The following is a 15,092-nucleotide window of genomic DNA, read 5'->3' on the forward strand; positions in this document are numbered from 1 at the left end:
CTATAACCCTCCCACCCTGCCCTTTCGGCAGCCACTTTCTTTCTTCAGAAGGGGCCCAGTACCATGGACTCGATTTTTTCTTCCTGAGTCATAGTCCCCATCCAGGCATGCTTCCTGCGATTACCCTTTGATTGGACTTCATTCCTCCCGAATTTCCTTAGCACCATCTTCGATTCCTTCCCCAGATGTGCCTCTCATTCACTGTGTGCAAATTCACCCCAACTAGCACTCATGGGTGATTAACTTCCATCTAACTTCCCAGGAAGCCCTTTACTAGCTGTGTGACTTTAGGCAGGTTATTAAACCTCTCTGAGCCTTACTTTCATTATCTATAATGTTGGTAAAGCCTACCTTGGAGAGTTGTTTTGAATTAAATTGTAATAGTAGTAATAGCAGCAAAAGTTTATTGAGTTTTTATTGTGCCGGACACTATGCTCATCATTTAACGTGCAAATATTTGGTTTAGTCATCTCAACAACCCTTTCAGATGAGAACTCTGACTATTCCCATTTTATAGATAAGGAAACTGAGGCGTAGAGAGCTTAGTGCCTGGCCTATTAGTTGTAGCAGTTATGACTGTAATTATGCAATGTCATGAGAAAGGCACGGGGCAAGGGAGTTCCTTGAGGGGTCAAGGAAAACTTGTACAAGGAGTCATTTGCAGATGGGTGGCTTTTCTGCTGCTTGGTTTGGTTTCTGTTTTTGTTGTAAGCCTAGTTCTTGGAAACTATGCGTATGGTTGCAAAGTAAAAAGTTGAAAAGCTTCCAGCACCAGGGAGTAACTAGTGAGTACCATCCTGACGGAAGTCTCTCCTTGCGTATACTGTGTAAAAAAGAGATCAAGCTGTTTGTCTATATTATTTCATTTCTTCTAGTAATATTTTGTCTTTCCTGATTTTCACTGAAAGGATTGCCTTCAGCCCTTCCAGTAGTTTAAGCATGGACCTTCCAGTTCTAGGGGAATTTATGGTTAGCCTTAAATTTTTAACAGAGCTATTTAAAGTTATATTTTTATTTAACGTCAAAGACTGATCAGTATCTGTAGTCTTTCCCCTGAACCAAAAATGCTTTCTCTTTTCTTCCCTCCTCCTGTTTCCTCTACTGTAACCTCCCAGGATTCCCCCAGGTTTTGTTAAAATCTTCTGCAACTGGAGTCTCAGTGGTTGAATGGACCATTTAATAAGCAGAGAAAGAGGAGGTGGGTGGATGACCGGAGCAAGGCTGCAGAGCGGCCCAGGGCTTGAGGACGGCTGGGCGGGGCCGGGGGCCTGGTGCGCGCATGCCTTCACTGGTTCTGCAGACATCCTCTGAGTTCCACCAGTGGTGTCTGCCCAGCACAGAGGAGGACCCAGGGGTGAGGGTGAGGAGTAGAGGAACCCAAAATGTGGAGAGGCACCTGGCCTCACAGGAATGACCTTCCGTGTGGGCTCCAGGCTCTGCAACCAGTCAATACCTGAGCAGAGGAGTGGTGTGACTAGAGCTGACTTTTTAAAATTATATTAAAATACGTATACAAAATTTACCATCTCAACCATGTATACAGTTCAGTGTTCTAAGTATACAGTTCAGTAATATTCAATACTTTCTCACTGGTGTGCAGCCATCACCATCATCCAGCCCCATAACCCTTTTCATCTTGTAAATCTGAACCTCCATACCTAGTAAACAATAACTCCCCACTGTCCCCTCCCCCCGGCCTGAGCTGACTTTTAGGATGGGCTGGAGCAACAAGGCCTGTGGACATGAGGCCAATTAGGAGATTCCTGTAACCGCCAAAGCAGGAGGTGATGAGGATCTCCATGTGAGAAAGAAGGGCAAAAACAGGAAACAAGGTTCATAATTAAACAAAAGCACCTCCCTGTGCATGAAGCAAGCACTGTGCCAGGCCCTGCGGGACTATCTGAAGAGTCATTTCCTCTCCTGGTGACTTGCCCAGCTGGAGTCAGCTCCTGGCACGTTTGAAGCACCTCCATTCAAGGTGTCGGCCACCTCCTTCTGAGAGTAGTGAGAGAGAACCTAGTCCCTGCCTCTCTCCTTGCTTCTGGTAGCCTCAGACATCCCTTGGCTCGTCGTAGATGACGTTATCCTTGTGTCTTTGCATCATCTTCCCTGTGTGTGTCTGTAACCAGATTTCCCCCTCTTTATAAGGATGCCAGTCCCATTGGATTAAGGCCCACTCTAACGACCTCATTGTAACTTGATTACCTCTGTAAAGACTTTATTTCCAAATAAGTCACATTCTTAGGTACTGGCGGTTAGGACTGCAACGTACCTTTTTGGGGAGACACAACTCAACCTGTAACAGGGTTGAACATGGTCTCACCCTGAATGACTGTAGCTCAAGCAGGTCCCAGCCAGGTGAGAATGACAGGTGGAAAAGTCACTGAGCACCTTGTCCTCTCCCAATCTGATGACTTCAGAATCTGTAGAGTGAACTGGCTCCCGATTCACTGGCTTCTAACCTCACCTCACCTGGCTGCTGCCTAATTTCGACCTTCCCCACACCTGCATTGGCCTCCACATGTGCCTTCACTTCATTCTCGCGCACAACCTGGTCCACGATCTGTTCCCTCCTTCAGTCTCTTGGTGATATTGAAGGTCTTCCTGGTTAACGACACACACTCTCTAATAAAAGTGGGATCAATAAACGTATCATCTTAAATGATAAAACTTGGTATAAATTTTCTATCTTAAAAGAGGCCAACAGAAGAGGTAGCATTTTCACTACGCTCTCCTGTGGACCCCCAGCACCTCGCCTTTGGTTTCAAATACTATTCCTCACTTAAAGAAACTAGGACCCCTTAGAATGCAATCCTTAGAGGATAGCTGATTCCATGTCTCAGGGAAGGAAAGAATCAGGCCAGGATTTGAATGTTCTGTTGTTGGCAGAAGGCAAGGATGCCTTCAAGAATGTCAAGGAACGTCTCTGAAACTGTAAAACTCCTGGAAGGTAATATCGGTAGTACACTCTTTGACATCGAACTTAAAAGGATCTTTTCAAATACTGTGTCCTCTCAGACAAGGGAAGCAATAGAAAAAATAAACAAGTGGGAATTCATCAAACTAAAGAGCTTCTGCAAGGCAAAAGAAACTAGGATCAAAACAAAGAGACAACTTACCAATTGGGAGAAAATATTTGCAAATCATATATCTGACAAGGGGTTAATTTTCATAATATATGTGGAACTCACACCAATGAACAATAGGAAAGCAAACAACCCCATCAAAAAGTGGGCAGAGGAGATGAACAGACATTTTTCCAAAAAAGATATACAGATGGCCAATAAACACATGAAAAGATGTTCAGCATCACTAATCATCAGGGAAATGCAAATCAAAACTACACTAAGATACCACCTTACACCTGTTAAAATGGCTATAATCACTAAGACTAAAAATAACACGTTGGAGAGGGTGTGGAGAGAAGGGAACCCTCACACACTGCTGGTGAGAATGCAAACTGGTGCAACCACTACGGAGATTCCTCAAAAAACTAAAAATAGACCTACCATATGACCCTACTATCCCACTACTGGGTATCTACCCAAACAATTTGAAATCAACAATCCAAAGTAACATATGCACCCCTTATGTTCATTGCAGCATTACTCACAATAGCCAAGACATGGGAGCAACCCAAGTGCCCATCGACCGATGATTGGATAAAGACAATGTGGTATCTATATACAATGGAATACTACTCAGCCAGAAAAAAAGACAAATTCATCCCATTTGCAGTAACATGGAAGGACCTAGAGGGAATTATGCTAAGCAAAATAAGCCAAACTGAGAAAGACAAATACCAGATGATTTCACTCATATGTGGAATATAAACAAACACATGGACAAAGAAAATAGTTCAGTGGTTACTGGGGAAGGGGGGTGTATGGGGGGGAACAGAGTGTGAAGGACAGCACTTATGTGGTGACAGACAAGAAATAATGTACAACCGAAATCTCACATTGATGTAAACTATTATGAACTCAATTCAAAAAAAAAGAATGTCAAGGAACGTGCTAAAAAGGACAGAGGAGCCAACTTAAAGGAGCTCCCATTGTTCAATGTGAGACAATTGAGCATGAGAAGAAAGATGATGAGGGGCAGGAATGATAATTATGGTTCATTGAAGTAAATTGAGGCTGTAGAAGGCCATGATATCATTATGGTACTCAAAAGGTAAAAGTTAATATAAAATACACAAAAGATGCTGTAATAGAAAAGGATGGAGTTTCAAAAAATTGATTTTAATAAAAAGGGAATTGTTACTGTGTTTCTTCTATCAATTATGTGTCTGTTTATAAAGCAGGGATAGGTGCTTACTTTCAGCTATGTAAGCAGAAAAGAAAAACAGGGGATGGTGAGAAAGCCAAGCAGCCCCACTCTAAGCATGAACTTTAGCAGAAATAAGAATGTCTGACAAGGAGTGCTGTCAGAGGCAGTAATGAATGAGAAGGCATTTCAATAGTAGGGACCAAGACAATAAATTAAACAAAAAATCACTGAAAAGGAGAGCTAGCAAAGTCAACCCAATTCCTCGTCTCCTAGAAGGTTATTAATCTAGATTGCCCTACTAATTGTAATAAAATACAAATAAGGAATGCATAAGTTTTAATAATGCTAATAGATCAAGTCAATATATCTTAAGAAAAAATATCTTATGTAACACTGGTCAGGAGAGATTCTTTAAGTGTGTTTTATTAAGGGGAGAAAATGGGTTGCAAAATTCTAAAATCTATGAGCTTAAAAAGAGTCTCAGGAGCTGGCCTGGTGGTGCAGCGGTTAAGTTCGCATGTTCTTCTTCTCAGCGGCCCGGGGTTCACCGGTTCGGATCCCGGGTGCAGACATGGCACCACTTGGCACGCAATGCTGTGGCAGGCATCCCACATATAAAGTAGAAGAAGATGGGCACGGATGTTAGCTCAGGGCCAGTCTTCCTCAGCAAAAAAAGGAGGACTGGCTGTAGTTAGCTCAGGGCTAATCTTCCTCAAAAAAAAAAAAAAAAAGACTCTCATTATCCAGTGAGATAAAATTTCACATCCGCTAGTCTGGCTGTAATAAAAAGACAGGTAATAACAAATTCTTGTTGACAAGAATATGGAAAAATTAGAAGCTTCATACACAGCTGATGAGAATGTGAAATGGTGCGGCGGCTTTGGAACACAGTCTGGCAGTTCCTCAAAAGGTTTAACATGGAGTTACCACATGACCCATACATTCCACTCCTAGGTATATACTCTAGAAAAATGAAAATATATGTCTATACAAAAACTTGCACACAAATGTTCATAGTAGTGTTATGCATAAGTGGAATCAACTTAGAATGGCCATCAACTGATGAAAGGATAAATAAAATGTGTTGTATCCGTACAATGAAATAAAAGGAACTGGACAATAAAAAGGAATGAAGTCCTGATCCTTGCTACAACATGGATGAACCTTGAAGACATTGTGCTCACGGAAAGCAGCCAATCACAAAACACTATATATTGTATTATTCTATTTATATGAAATGTCCAGAATGGGCAAATCCATCATAGAGACAGAAAGTAAGTGGCAGTCGCCTAAGGCTAGGGAAAGCAGGAGTGGGGAGTGATCGTTAAGGGATACGGTATTTCTCTTGAGGACGATGAAAATGTTCTAAAGTCGACCGTGGTGATGGTTGCACAATTCTGTGAGTATACTAAAAACCACTGAATTACGGATTTTAAATGGTCAAATTGTATGGTACGTGAACTAATATCTCAAGAAAGCTGTTTTAAACAGTTTTATTGACTCAATAGTCCTTAATTAGAAGAAAGAAAAGGAGAAAGAGAGAAGGGAGGAGAAGGAAGGGGGGAGGAGGGAAGGAGAAGGAAGAGGAGGAGGAAGGGCGAAAGGAGACAGAGCGGCAGCTCATGCTGATGACTAGCAGCCCAGACCAGATCCGGATCATGAACTATGCAACCAGCGCTCAAGTCCAGCCAAGACCCAAGTGGTTAAAATGCAGATCCTAAGATTATTGAAAATCCAGAATGGTATAAAAATAGCAAATACTGACATTCTAGAAAGGTAACCCAAGAATAGAAGAGGAAAGAAAAAAAGGAGAATGAAGAAATAAGTTTAAATCCATGGCACCAGCCTCTTGTAAATGATTTTTCATGGAAGTGATCAGTTTTGTAATCATTATAATAACTTTTACATTTGTTTACTTCTTAGGAAGTTTAAGACATTCAAGACAATCTTATATATCAGACGAGATTTTAGTTAAATGCTTAAATTAGTTTCAGTGTGAAACAATATTTAATGTTTGAATAAGTTTGATTTATTAAATCCTTAAGTTTTTATGTAGTAGTTGTGTAAGTAGTATGTAAATAGGAGAATGTTGTTTAATACTTAAATGTTAATTGTTTAATAAATTCATAAAGGTAGCAAGGTTTACATTACACAGAAATGCCTTAAAGTCCTTTAGACAATGACAGTGTGTCCCAGGAGGGGAGGAGAGCCTCAGTTTGCAGGTTGGGGACAGATGGTTTAGGGTCCGCTAACATAGTAGATTGGTTTTATCTCTCTAGGCTCATCATCTTTGCCCCTGTTAATCACCAACAGAGTTGGTTCTTCTGAATTCAGCACATTACAGTGTCTCAGTGAACAGAGAGCCCCAAAGCAATGGGTACAGGAGAAATGGGTTTTGATGGGGTGAGGCAAGAGGGAAAGTCCAGCGCTTGGGACCAGCGGTCAGACCCAGTCAGAGGGGAATGCCAATGGCTGGTCCTGGATCACCAGGGAGCGCAGGAAAAGGATATGGAGAAAGGAGACAGGGGGACAGCGGGAAAGGTGCTAAAGAAAACAGCTTCCAGTCCATCAGTCATGACTGCCATCCTGAGGCCAAGAAGGACTAAATGGTCTCGAAATTACTTCACAGCTTGTTTCTACCACCTTTCCACGGAAGGTTGTGCCTAGCTGGAGACTATCTGAGACCAAAAATTCTTTCATATCGGCCTCTCCCACTCCTTTGAATAAACAACAGCTATAGCACCAAGTTTTACTACCACCTTAGGATAAACCATATACACCCCATCAATTGATATGGGGCCAATAAGAACCCCTAGAACAGCCATTGCTACTGAGAATGTGAAGATGGTTGTTCGTACCCTCGCCACACCCACGTCTCTGAGACCTGAAGCAGCCATTCTCCTCCCACAAACCCTCCATGACCAGGATATTCTGTAAGTGGGTAGATCTATAAGCCCTGGTGGGTGATGGATAATCTTGAAGGTTTGTGAGTTCACTCTTGGATGTGACAATATGACCTTGTAAAGGTGAGTGCCCCCTGGATGCGTTCACCAGTTTCCTGCCAGCAAAAGGAGAATAATGACCTAGAAAGAGATAGGAAAAGGACAATAGGGGACATCCTTCCAACTGAAAAATAAGAGGAACACAAGAGGTAGGCATTTGGTCTAGAGAGAAAGACAATACCAAAACCTGACGGCTGGTCTTCAGGTGACGTGAGAAAGGACTTGTCAGAGGAAGGACTCCAGGTGGTGATTAAGCTGTCGGGCTGGAGAATCTCACTTTCTACTGCTCTGTGCAGTTTGCCCACCCGCGCTTGCAGTTTCCAAATTGTACCATCACCAAGCTCCACCTCTCACTGGCTGTGTGACCTTGGGCAAGTTATCTAACCTTGCTGAGCCTCAGTTTCCTAATCTGTAAAAAGGAAACAGTAAGAATAAGTACATCCTAGAATTGTTGTGAGAATTGAAATAACCCTGTAACACATTTAATTCGTGGTAAATATATGATAGAAGAAGCTATTGTTATCATCACCAGGAGTGTGTGTGTGTGAATGAGAAACATCTGACTGAGTGAGCTCAGTTTGTTTGAGGAATGAAATATTTAAATGAGAAGCCACCTCTCTCTTCCTTTTTTTTTTTTTTTTTTTTTTGTACTGAAGACTCGTGGCCTCATGCGGTCTTTATTGGCCTCTGAACTGTTGAACTGCCCTTTGCTTTGCTTTGTCCCAGCCTTCTCTCTCTCTCTTTTTTTTATAAGATTGGCACCTGAGCTAACAACTCTTGCCGATCTTCTTTTTTTTTCCTGTTTTTTCTCCCCAAGTCTCCCCAGTACATAGTTGTATATTTTAGTTGTGGGTCCTTCTAGTTGTGGCATGTGGGATGGCACCTCAGCATGGCCTGATGAGTGGTGCCATGTCTGTGCTCAGGATCCAAACTAGCAAAACCCTGGGCTGCCAAAGCAGAGCACAAGAACTTAACCACTCGGCCACGGGGCCAGCCTCGCAACTCCCTCTTCTTGATCTTGGAATAATTCTCTTGAGTGCAATTCCCAGTGGGAAGCATCACATCAACCTTAATGATGAACTGTGAAGTCAACTATGCCATGTCTCCAGACCAGCCTCCACTGTGGGGCTAAAAACTGTCCTTCTGTGTGATCCCACCAGGACTGCCTCACTGGGACAAGGTACTGCTTTATAATCATTCCCGTATAATTGCTCAGAGTTTTCCAGTCTCTAATGCACTTTGTCATTATCTTCATTGAGCTTCATAACAACTCTGTGAGATAGACTGGACATCTGCCTTCATCCCATTTCAAAGATGCCAAAACTAAGGTGCATAGGAGTGAACGACTAGCCTAAACTGATGTGGCAGAGAAGGCTGTGTGGACACACAGGAGGGGAACCTCAATCTTCTGACGTCCAGACAAGTCCTCTTTATATTGCAACACCTTCCCTCCTAGGATAGAAGAAATGACTCCTGCTACTCCATCCACCACTTCCAACAATTAACTACTAATAAATATGTAAAAATCAGTACATTAGCAGCAACTCCCACTGCAAACCTTAGGACCTTTATTATGTCACAGAATACCAACCCATTCTCTCTCTCTCTCTTTTTTTTTTTAGCAACAACTGACCTTAAGGCAAAGACCACTCTGATGGGGCTGACCACAGGTACCCAGGACCCTCCATCAGTGCCAAGTACCAGACAGATACCAGACAGACTTCACTCCATCAGCTTAGTGTCACCTCTGTGCAAGCCGTCGTTCACTTCTCTCCCTGGGCCTCATTATCTCCACCTGTAAAATGGGCCCAGCAGTGACTACCGATGAGATCGTTGTGGGGATTAGCTGGAAGGGCGTATGTGAAAGCACCTCATCCAGAGTCTGGCATATAATAGGTACTCAGCAAAAGTTAGATGGGTTTTTGTTAATTGCATATTGTACTTGAACACTCCCTAGACAAATAATGAGAAAAATTCAGTTTGAGTCACTGACTCTGTCACTTGTTCACTATGTAACCTTGTGTAAGTTGCTTAATCTCTTTGAGCCTCAGTTTCTTTATCTTATAACGTCTTCCTCATAGATGGTAAGGAGGGTTAAATGATAAAATATGCAGAGGATTTGATGAGCTGAGAAGAGCTTCACGGGGCTTGGGAGGAGGTGTCGGTGAAGCTCTAGAAGGTCACAGCAGGAGAACAGATCTGACTCGGCATGCAGCCGTGTGACTCAGGAATAAAGTGGAAGAAGAGAGAAAACAGGAGGCTCAGAGAAAGAGAGAGAGGGTTCGTTGATCCACTGTGTTTGCTGGGTGCCAACCTTGATCCAGACACTGTCCATGGTGCTGGGGGTGCAGCAGTGAACCAGCAAAGTCCCTGTCCTGGCACTTACACTCCGGGAAGTGTGGGGAACAGGACAGAAGTGCTGAGACAGAATTTAAATGTGCAAGTAGGAGTGACTAGAGAAAGGGGGTGACCGGAAGAGGGACTGAGAGAAATGAGACTCCAACCCTAAGAGGATGAGCGTGGGCTTATGGAAGAGACAGGGCTGAAAACAACCGCCTGCTGCAGGACAGGGAGAAACCGAGAGTCCAAGGTGGGAACGAATTGGGGGAAGAGGTTGAGGTGATAGCGAAGGGAATGTGGTTGGTAATGGGAAAGTATCCCAATAAGGAATTCTTGGCACAGGATGGAGCATTATGGCAGACACTGGGACGGGAGAGTTTTCTCTGAGAACATCTACCTCACACTCAGACAGGTAGCTCCCCATCCCTCCAGTTCTGGTGTTTATCCTCCTCCTACTTCCTGCCCCACAACCTGCCCAATTCCCAGGACCTGGAGCAATCTTCAGGCTTTGCAGAGGACTCGTACACCTAGACCACTTCGGTGAACTAGGCACCAGGAAAAACATGGGTGGGCACCAGGAGCACACCCTTCTGAAAACCCCATCACCCCCAGCTGGCTCCTGCTAACTTTGGTCTGCACTTTCTTAGAATGACCCTCCTCAGCCTCACTCCAATTCCTGTGCAACAATACCGAGCTCCTGGGAAAACCAAAGGGAAGGCAGAGACACAACCGTGTGACCAAAAGAAGAGACTGTGTCATCACTTGGGAATAAAAGCATCAAGTGCAGCCGCAGGTAAGATTGTTGGCTCCAAGGTTTTTCTCTCCCTTTCCCTTCTCCCTTTCCTTTCTTCCTCTATTGAGGTCTGCTATTTATTCAGCAAGTGTTCAAAGTCTGTGGTTCTCTGGGGCACAATGTGCCAAGTGATGCATGTAAGGGAGGAGATCAATGCATCCTCTGCTTTCAAGAAGCTTGCTTTCTTGGGAAGAAAGGATAAATAAAGACAGAAAGACTTTCTTTGACTCTCTGTTTCTTTGTGAATCAAAGAATAGTCATTCCCCACTTGGCCCTGGTACCAACGTCCTGGACCCCATCCTTCCCTCTCCCATCTCAATTACTCCTACTGCCCCTCCTCCCCTTTTCAGATCCAGAACAACTCTGGAACCAGCTGTCCCACCTGCCCTGAGTGAGACCATGAGGCTCCACCCCCAAACACCTGGGCTTTGATCTTTTGCAAAAGATGGGGACAGCAAGAGAGCATCTTGAGGACCCTACAGGAACATGGGGATGAACAAAACTCACTTCAGTTTGCCCGCAGAAATAAAGACACTGAGAAGGAGCAGATTCAATAACTGCTGTGTTTATTTGAAATCATCATGAGGGGAGCAGGGGGTGCAATGAAAAGTGGAGATGATGCTAGAAAACATGCTGACTGAATCTTGATTTAGCTCACACTGCAAGAGGAAGGAGCAGGACTCCCTTCTCTGACTTCCAACCTAGGGTTTTCCCCCTTTGTCATTCTCCTAACCCAACTATGACTGGGGGTTTTGAGGATTGGGGAAGCCAGCTGGGATGTTCCAGGAAGTGCCAGGGGGATTGAGAACTCTGGGAGGAAATCGATTAATAATACCTGGCTGTAGATTAACATTCCCTCAGCTGCCTCCTGGATACCGATTAATACTCCCCCAGCTGCCTCCTGGATACTGATTAATAGTCCCCCAGCTGCCTCCTGGATACCGATTAATACTCCCCCAGCTGCCTCCTGGATACCGATTAGTACTCCCCCAGCTGCCTCCTGGATACCTATTAATACTCCCCCAGCTGCCTCCTGGATACCGATTAGTACTCCCCCAGCTGCCTCCTGGATACCGATTAATACTCCCCCAGCTACCTCCTGGATACCTATTAATACTCCCCCAGCTGCCCCCTGGATACTGATTAATATTCCCCCAGCTAGTACTTGGGCATTTATTATTGCCCCAGATTCCCACAGGGCATGGCATGGGCCTTGTTCCCCACCCAGTTCCACGACCTCCACCTCCCCAGGACACACTGGGATTCAGGGTCCCCCAGGGGTGACCAGGCAGAAGCGGCTTTCGAATCCTGCTGATGAGAGACCAGGGTGGGCGTTGGGCAAGGATTTGTTTCTGGTCTCCCAGCACATTAGAACGGGATAATGGTCTAGACTCAGAGTCCTGGTGGAGGGGTGAAACCTCAAGTGAGGGGTCTGCAGAGTGTGAAGAGGACCCTGCAGGCACAAGACCACTGTCCAAAGGGAGGGCAATAGCATTGGAAAGGAAAGACAGTTCTTCGGGCAGCACTTCTCCCCCATCGTCCTCGACTGCACCAGCCATCATTGGCCAAAGATCCTCAGAGGGCCAGGAATCCATGGAGGGCAGCTCCTCAGATGGGGGCCACCTCTGAACCTCAGAACTTCCTGCAGGTTGGAAGCTGTCTGATGGAGAAGCGTTGGTCTTCAGAGGAGCCCTTGCTAAATCGTTGGACCCAGGGTCTGGTTTGGACTGGGGATGTTCGGAGTTGGAGAGGCTGGCCAAGAAAGGTTGTCCAAGCAGAGGTGAGTTGGTCCCCAAGTCTTGGGGAACTTTCTCCTTCATTACACTGATGCTCCGGGCAAAGAGGCCTGAGGGAAAGGGAAGACGAGGCCACCAATGGACGCATGTTTTGTCCCAGTGCCCTCACTTCCCGGATTCTCTGATTCCCTTCACTTCAAGTCTCTTCACTTCCCCTCTGTGAACTCTTACTTCCCCCAAGGACCCAAGTGTGCACCCTTCTGCCTTTACCCATTCCCTCACTCAATTCCGGTCCCCCTGAGGCCCCCAGTGCCTTCCTGCCCAAGAGTCGGGCACAGCCTCCATACCTGGAAGATGAAGACAAACCAGGAGCAAGCCCAGAGGAGCACAGCTCCGTGCCATGCGGCCCTGCATCTTGCTCAGCTCTAGCATCTCCCACAGCCCCAAGACATCCAGCCTTTATCCTGTTAGTGGGGCGGGGGACAGCAAAAACAGGCTGGGCCAGTGGTTGTGGAGACAATAAACTCTACATTCCACCCTCATTCCTAATTCAGTCTGTGGCAACAGGTGCCATTTGAATGTCCCAGGGAAGCTGGGTGTTTGCCGCCCTGGCTCCTTTCCTCAAGCTCCCCACCCCTCCTGACCCAGGTGTCCTGGCTCACAGCTCATCATGGTTGCAGCCCTACCATTCTCTGGGTCCCTATGCCAAGCACACGAGGACCTTCACCCTTGGGATCCCCATCTCCATTGCTTTCTCACCAGTAGAAACATTTGGTTCTCATCTCTTTCTCTTTGGGATCCAGATCATTCTCTCCCAGCACCCCTTTCTCATGCACCCCCATAGCTCCTTTGCCTTGACCCCAACCTGCAGGAGGTTCTGGGTACATAAGTGGCCCCCATCTGAAGGGCTGCTCCTAGATGAGACTCTGTATCTAGGGAAATAGACCTGATTCCCATTCTTAAGAGATGATGGTGTATTAATGTCCCATGGCTGCTGTAACAAATTACCACAAACTTAATGGCTTACAACACAAATTTATTATCTTACAGTTTTGAAGAAAAGGAGTTAAAAATGAGTCTCACTGGTTTAAAATCAAGGTGTTAATAGGGCTATGTTCCTTTCTGAAGGCTCTAGGAGGGAACCCATTTCCTTTGGTTTTCCATCTTCTAGAGGCCCCCTACACTCCTTGGCTCACAGTCCCTTCCCCCATGTTCAAAGCCAGAAACAGCAGGATGTTCTCACATTGCATCACTCTGACCTCCTCTTCTCCTTCCCTCTTCCATGTTTAAAGACTCTTATGATTACACTGGGCCTACCCAAATAATCCAGGATAATCTCTTTATTTTAAGGTCAGCTGACTAACAACCTTAATTCCATCTGCAGCTTTGATTTCCCTTTGCCATGTAACCTAACATACTCACAGGGTCTAGGGATTAGGACGTGGGCATCTTTGGTGGTGGTGGAGGCACCATTGTGTCTACCACAGGTGGTCAAATGTATCCACAGAATATAAGAAACACTGAAAGAGAGCAGATATTTCCAACTAACAATAGAGGAGGGCATTTAAATGCTGTTGTCAAATGGCCATAAGTTGATCATTGTTAATTCTGGGCAATGGGAGCACAGGGATTCATCAACTGTTTTGTCTACTCTTAAATACGTTTGAAATTTGTACACTAAAAAGTGTTTAAATGCCTTTGTTCTCTCTGTTGCTTCCGGGACACACCCAGACCTAGGCTTCCCTGGTTGCATGAAGTCTAAATATTAGCTGTGAGATTCTACTGTTCCATCCTCATCCCCAGTCCCTTCTGGCTAGCTTTTAGAAGAGTGGAGTCCCTCTCCAGAACTGGCCAGTGGAGGGCAGTGGCCTTTTTGGGTGACATCCACCAGTTTTGCAAAAGCTTTTGACCTGGACCACACCAGAGGCTAGAGGAATTCCCACATCAGAGGCCGTACCCCTCCCCCGACAACACACACTGCAGTTATGGTCCATGGAGCCTCTGAGGGCCTCAGTTCCTGTCGCTGGCTGCAGTTCAGGGACTGGATGCCAGACCATGGGTGACTCAACAGTGACGACAGAAACAGAACTGTTCTGGAGCCCTCCTCTGTCTTCAGTCAACCCTGCTGGTTGGCGCAGCTGCCCCAGGTCATTTCTGATCAATGTAATACATTTCTGCTGGTTCGGGACTTGGAATTTCAACAATAGTCTTAAATTTGAGTCCAGGGGCTGGCCCCGTGGTCGAGTGGTTAAGTTCGCGCGCTCCGCTGCAGGCGGCCCAGTGTTTCGTTGGTTCGAATCCTGGGCGCGGACATAGCACAGCTCATCAAACCACGCTGAGGCAGCGTCCCACATACCACAACTAGAAGGACCCACAACGAAGAATATACAACTATGTACCAGAGGGGCTTTGGGGAGAAAAAAGGAAAAAATAAAATCTTTAAAAAAAAAAAAAAATTGAGTCCAGCTAACATCATCCCAATAGGAGAGACTAGGTTAGATCCTAGGGTAGGGGTGAATTCCTTTGCAGCCAAGCAGAGGTTCTGAGAGGTGGCCTGTGCTTTGGGGTGAGGCTCTTCCTATAGGGACAAGCACAGCCCACTCTCCCCTCCTTGGAATCTGAACACATACTTGGCCTCAGCCTCTCCCCGCCTCTCTCTAGGACATAGTCTCATGGCCCTTACCACCCTCTCTGCTTTCTCTCTCTTCTCACATGGAGACCACCTCCACCTCGGCGCTCTCCCTCTCACCTCCCACAGCTCTCACTCTAGAACTGTAGCAGAGGCAGCAAGAGTGTGGAGGTGGAGAGGACACTGCTGACTCTGTTCTGCCATGGGCTGGGGCATTTTTATTTAGGCCAGTGAGTCACCATACCTGTCTGCAATCTCCGTCATGCTCCCACCCTCTCTTTCACTCTCTCCACCCCCAGCTCCCAGAACAACGCCCACCT

General features: G+C 45.7%; 1 protein-coding gene across 1 annotated transcript; it reads right to left on the reverse strand.

The window, feature by feature from the left end:
• Nucleotides 1-10,956: 10,956 nt before the first annotated feature.
• On the reverse strand, nt 10,957-12,589 carry C20H6orf15 (chromosome 20 C6orf15 homolog). Its single transcript, XM_023624233.2, has 2 exons — nt 12,491-12,589; nt 10,957-12,253 (listed from the first exon to the last, which is right to left on the reverse strand). The coding sequence occupies exons 1-2, from the start codon at nt 12,573-12,575 to the stop codon at nt 11,265-11,267; spliced, it is 1,074 nt and encodes a 357-aa protein (XP_023480001.1). The 5' UTR covers nt 12,576-12,589; the 3' UTR covers nt 10,957-11,264.
• Nucleotides 12,590-15,092: the final 2,503 nt, after the last annotated feature.

Source organism: Equus caballus, chromosome 20, assembly GCF_041296265.1.
Source record: "Equus caballus isolate H_3958 breed thoroughbred chromosome 20, TB-T2T, whole genome shotgun sequence".
NCBI lineage: Eukaryota > Metazoa > Chordata > Mammalia > Perissodactyla > Equidae > Equus > Equus caballus.

What these genes read in the sequence shown, in the direction of transcription:
- C20H6orf15 (XM_023624233.2), bottom strand. Translation starts at nt 12,575, where the DNA reads ATGCTAGAGCTGAGCAAGATGCAGGGCCGCATGGCACGGAGCTGTGCT. An exon ending in GGTTTGTCTTCATCTTCCAG is followed by an intron (nt 12,254 to 12,490) that starts GTATGGAGGCTG and finishes CCTTTCCCTCAG; the next exon opens with GCCTCTTTGCCCGGAGCATC.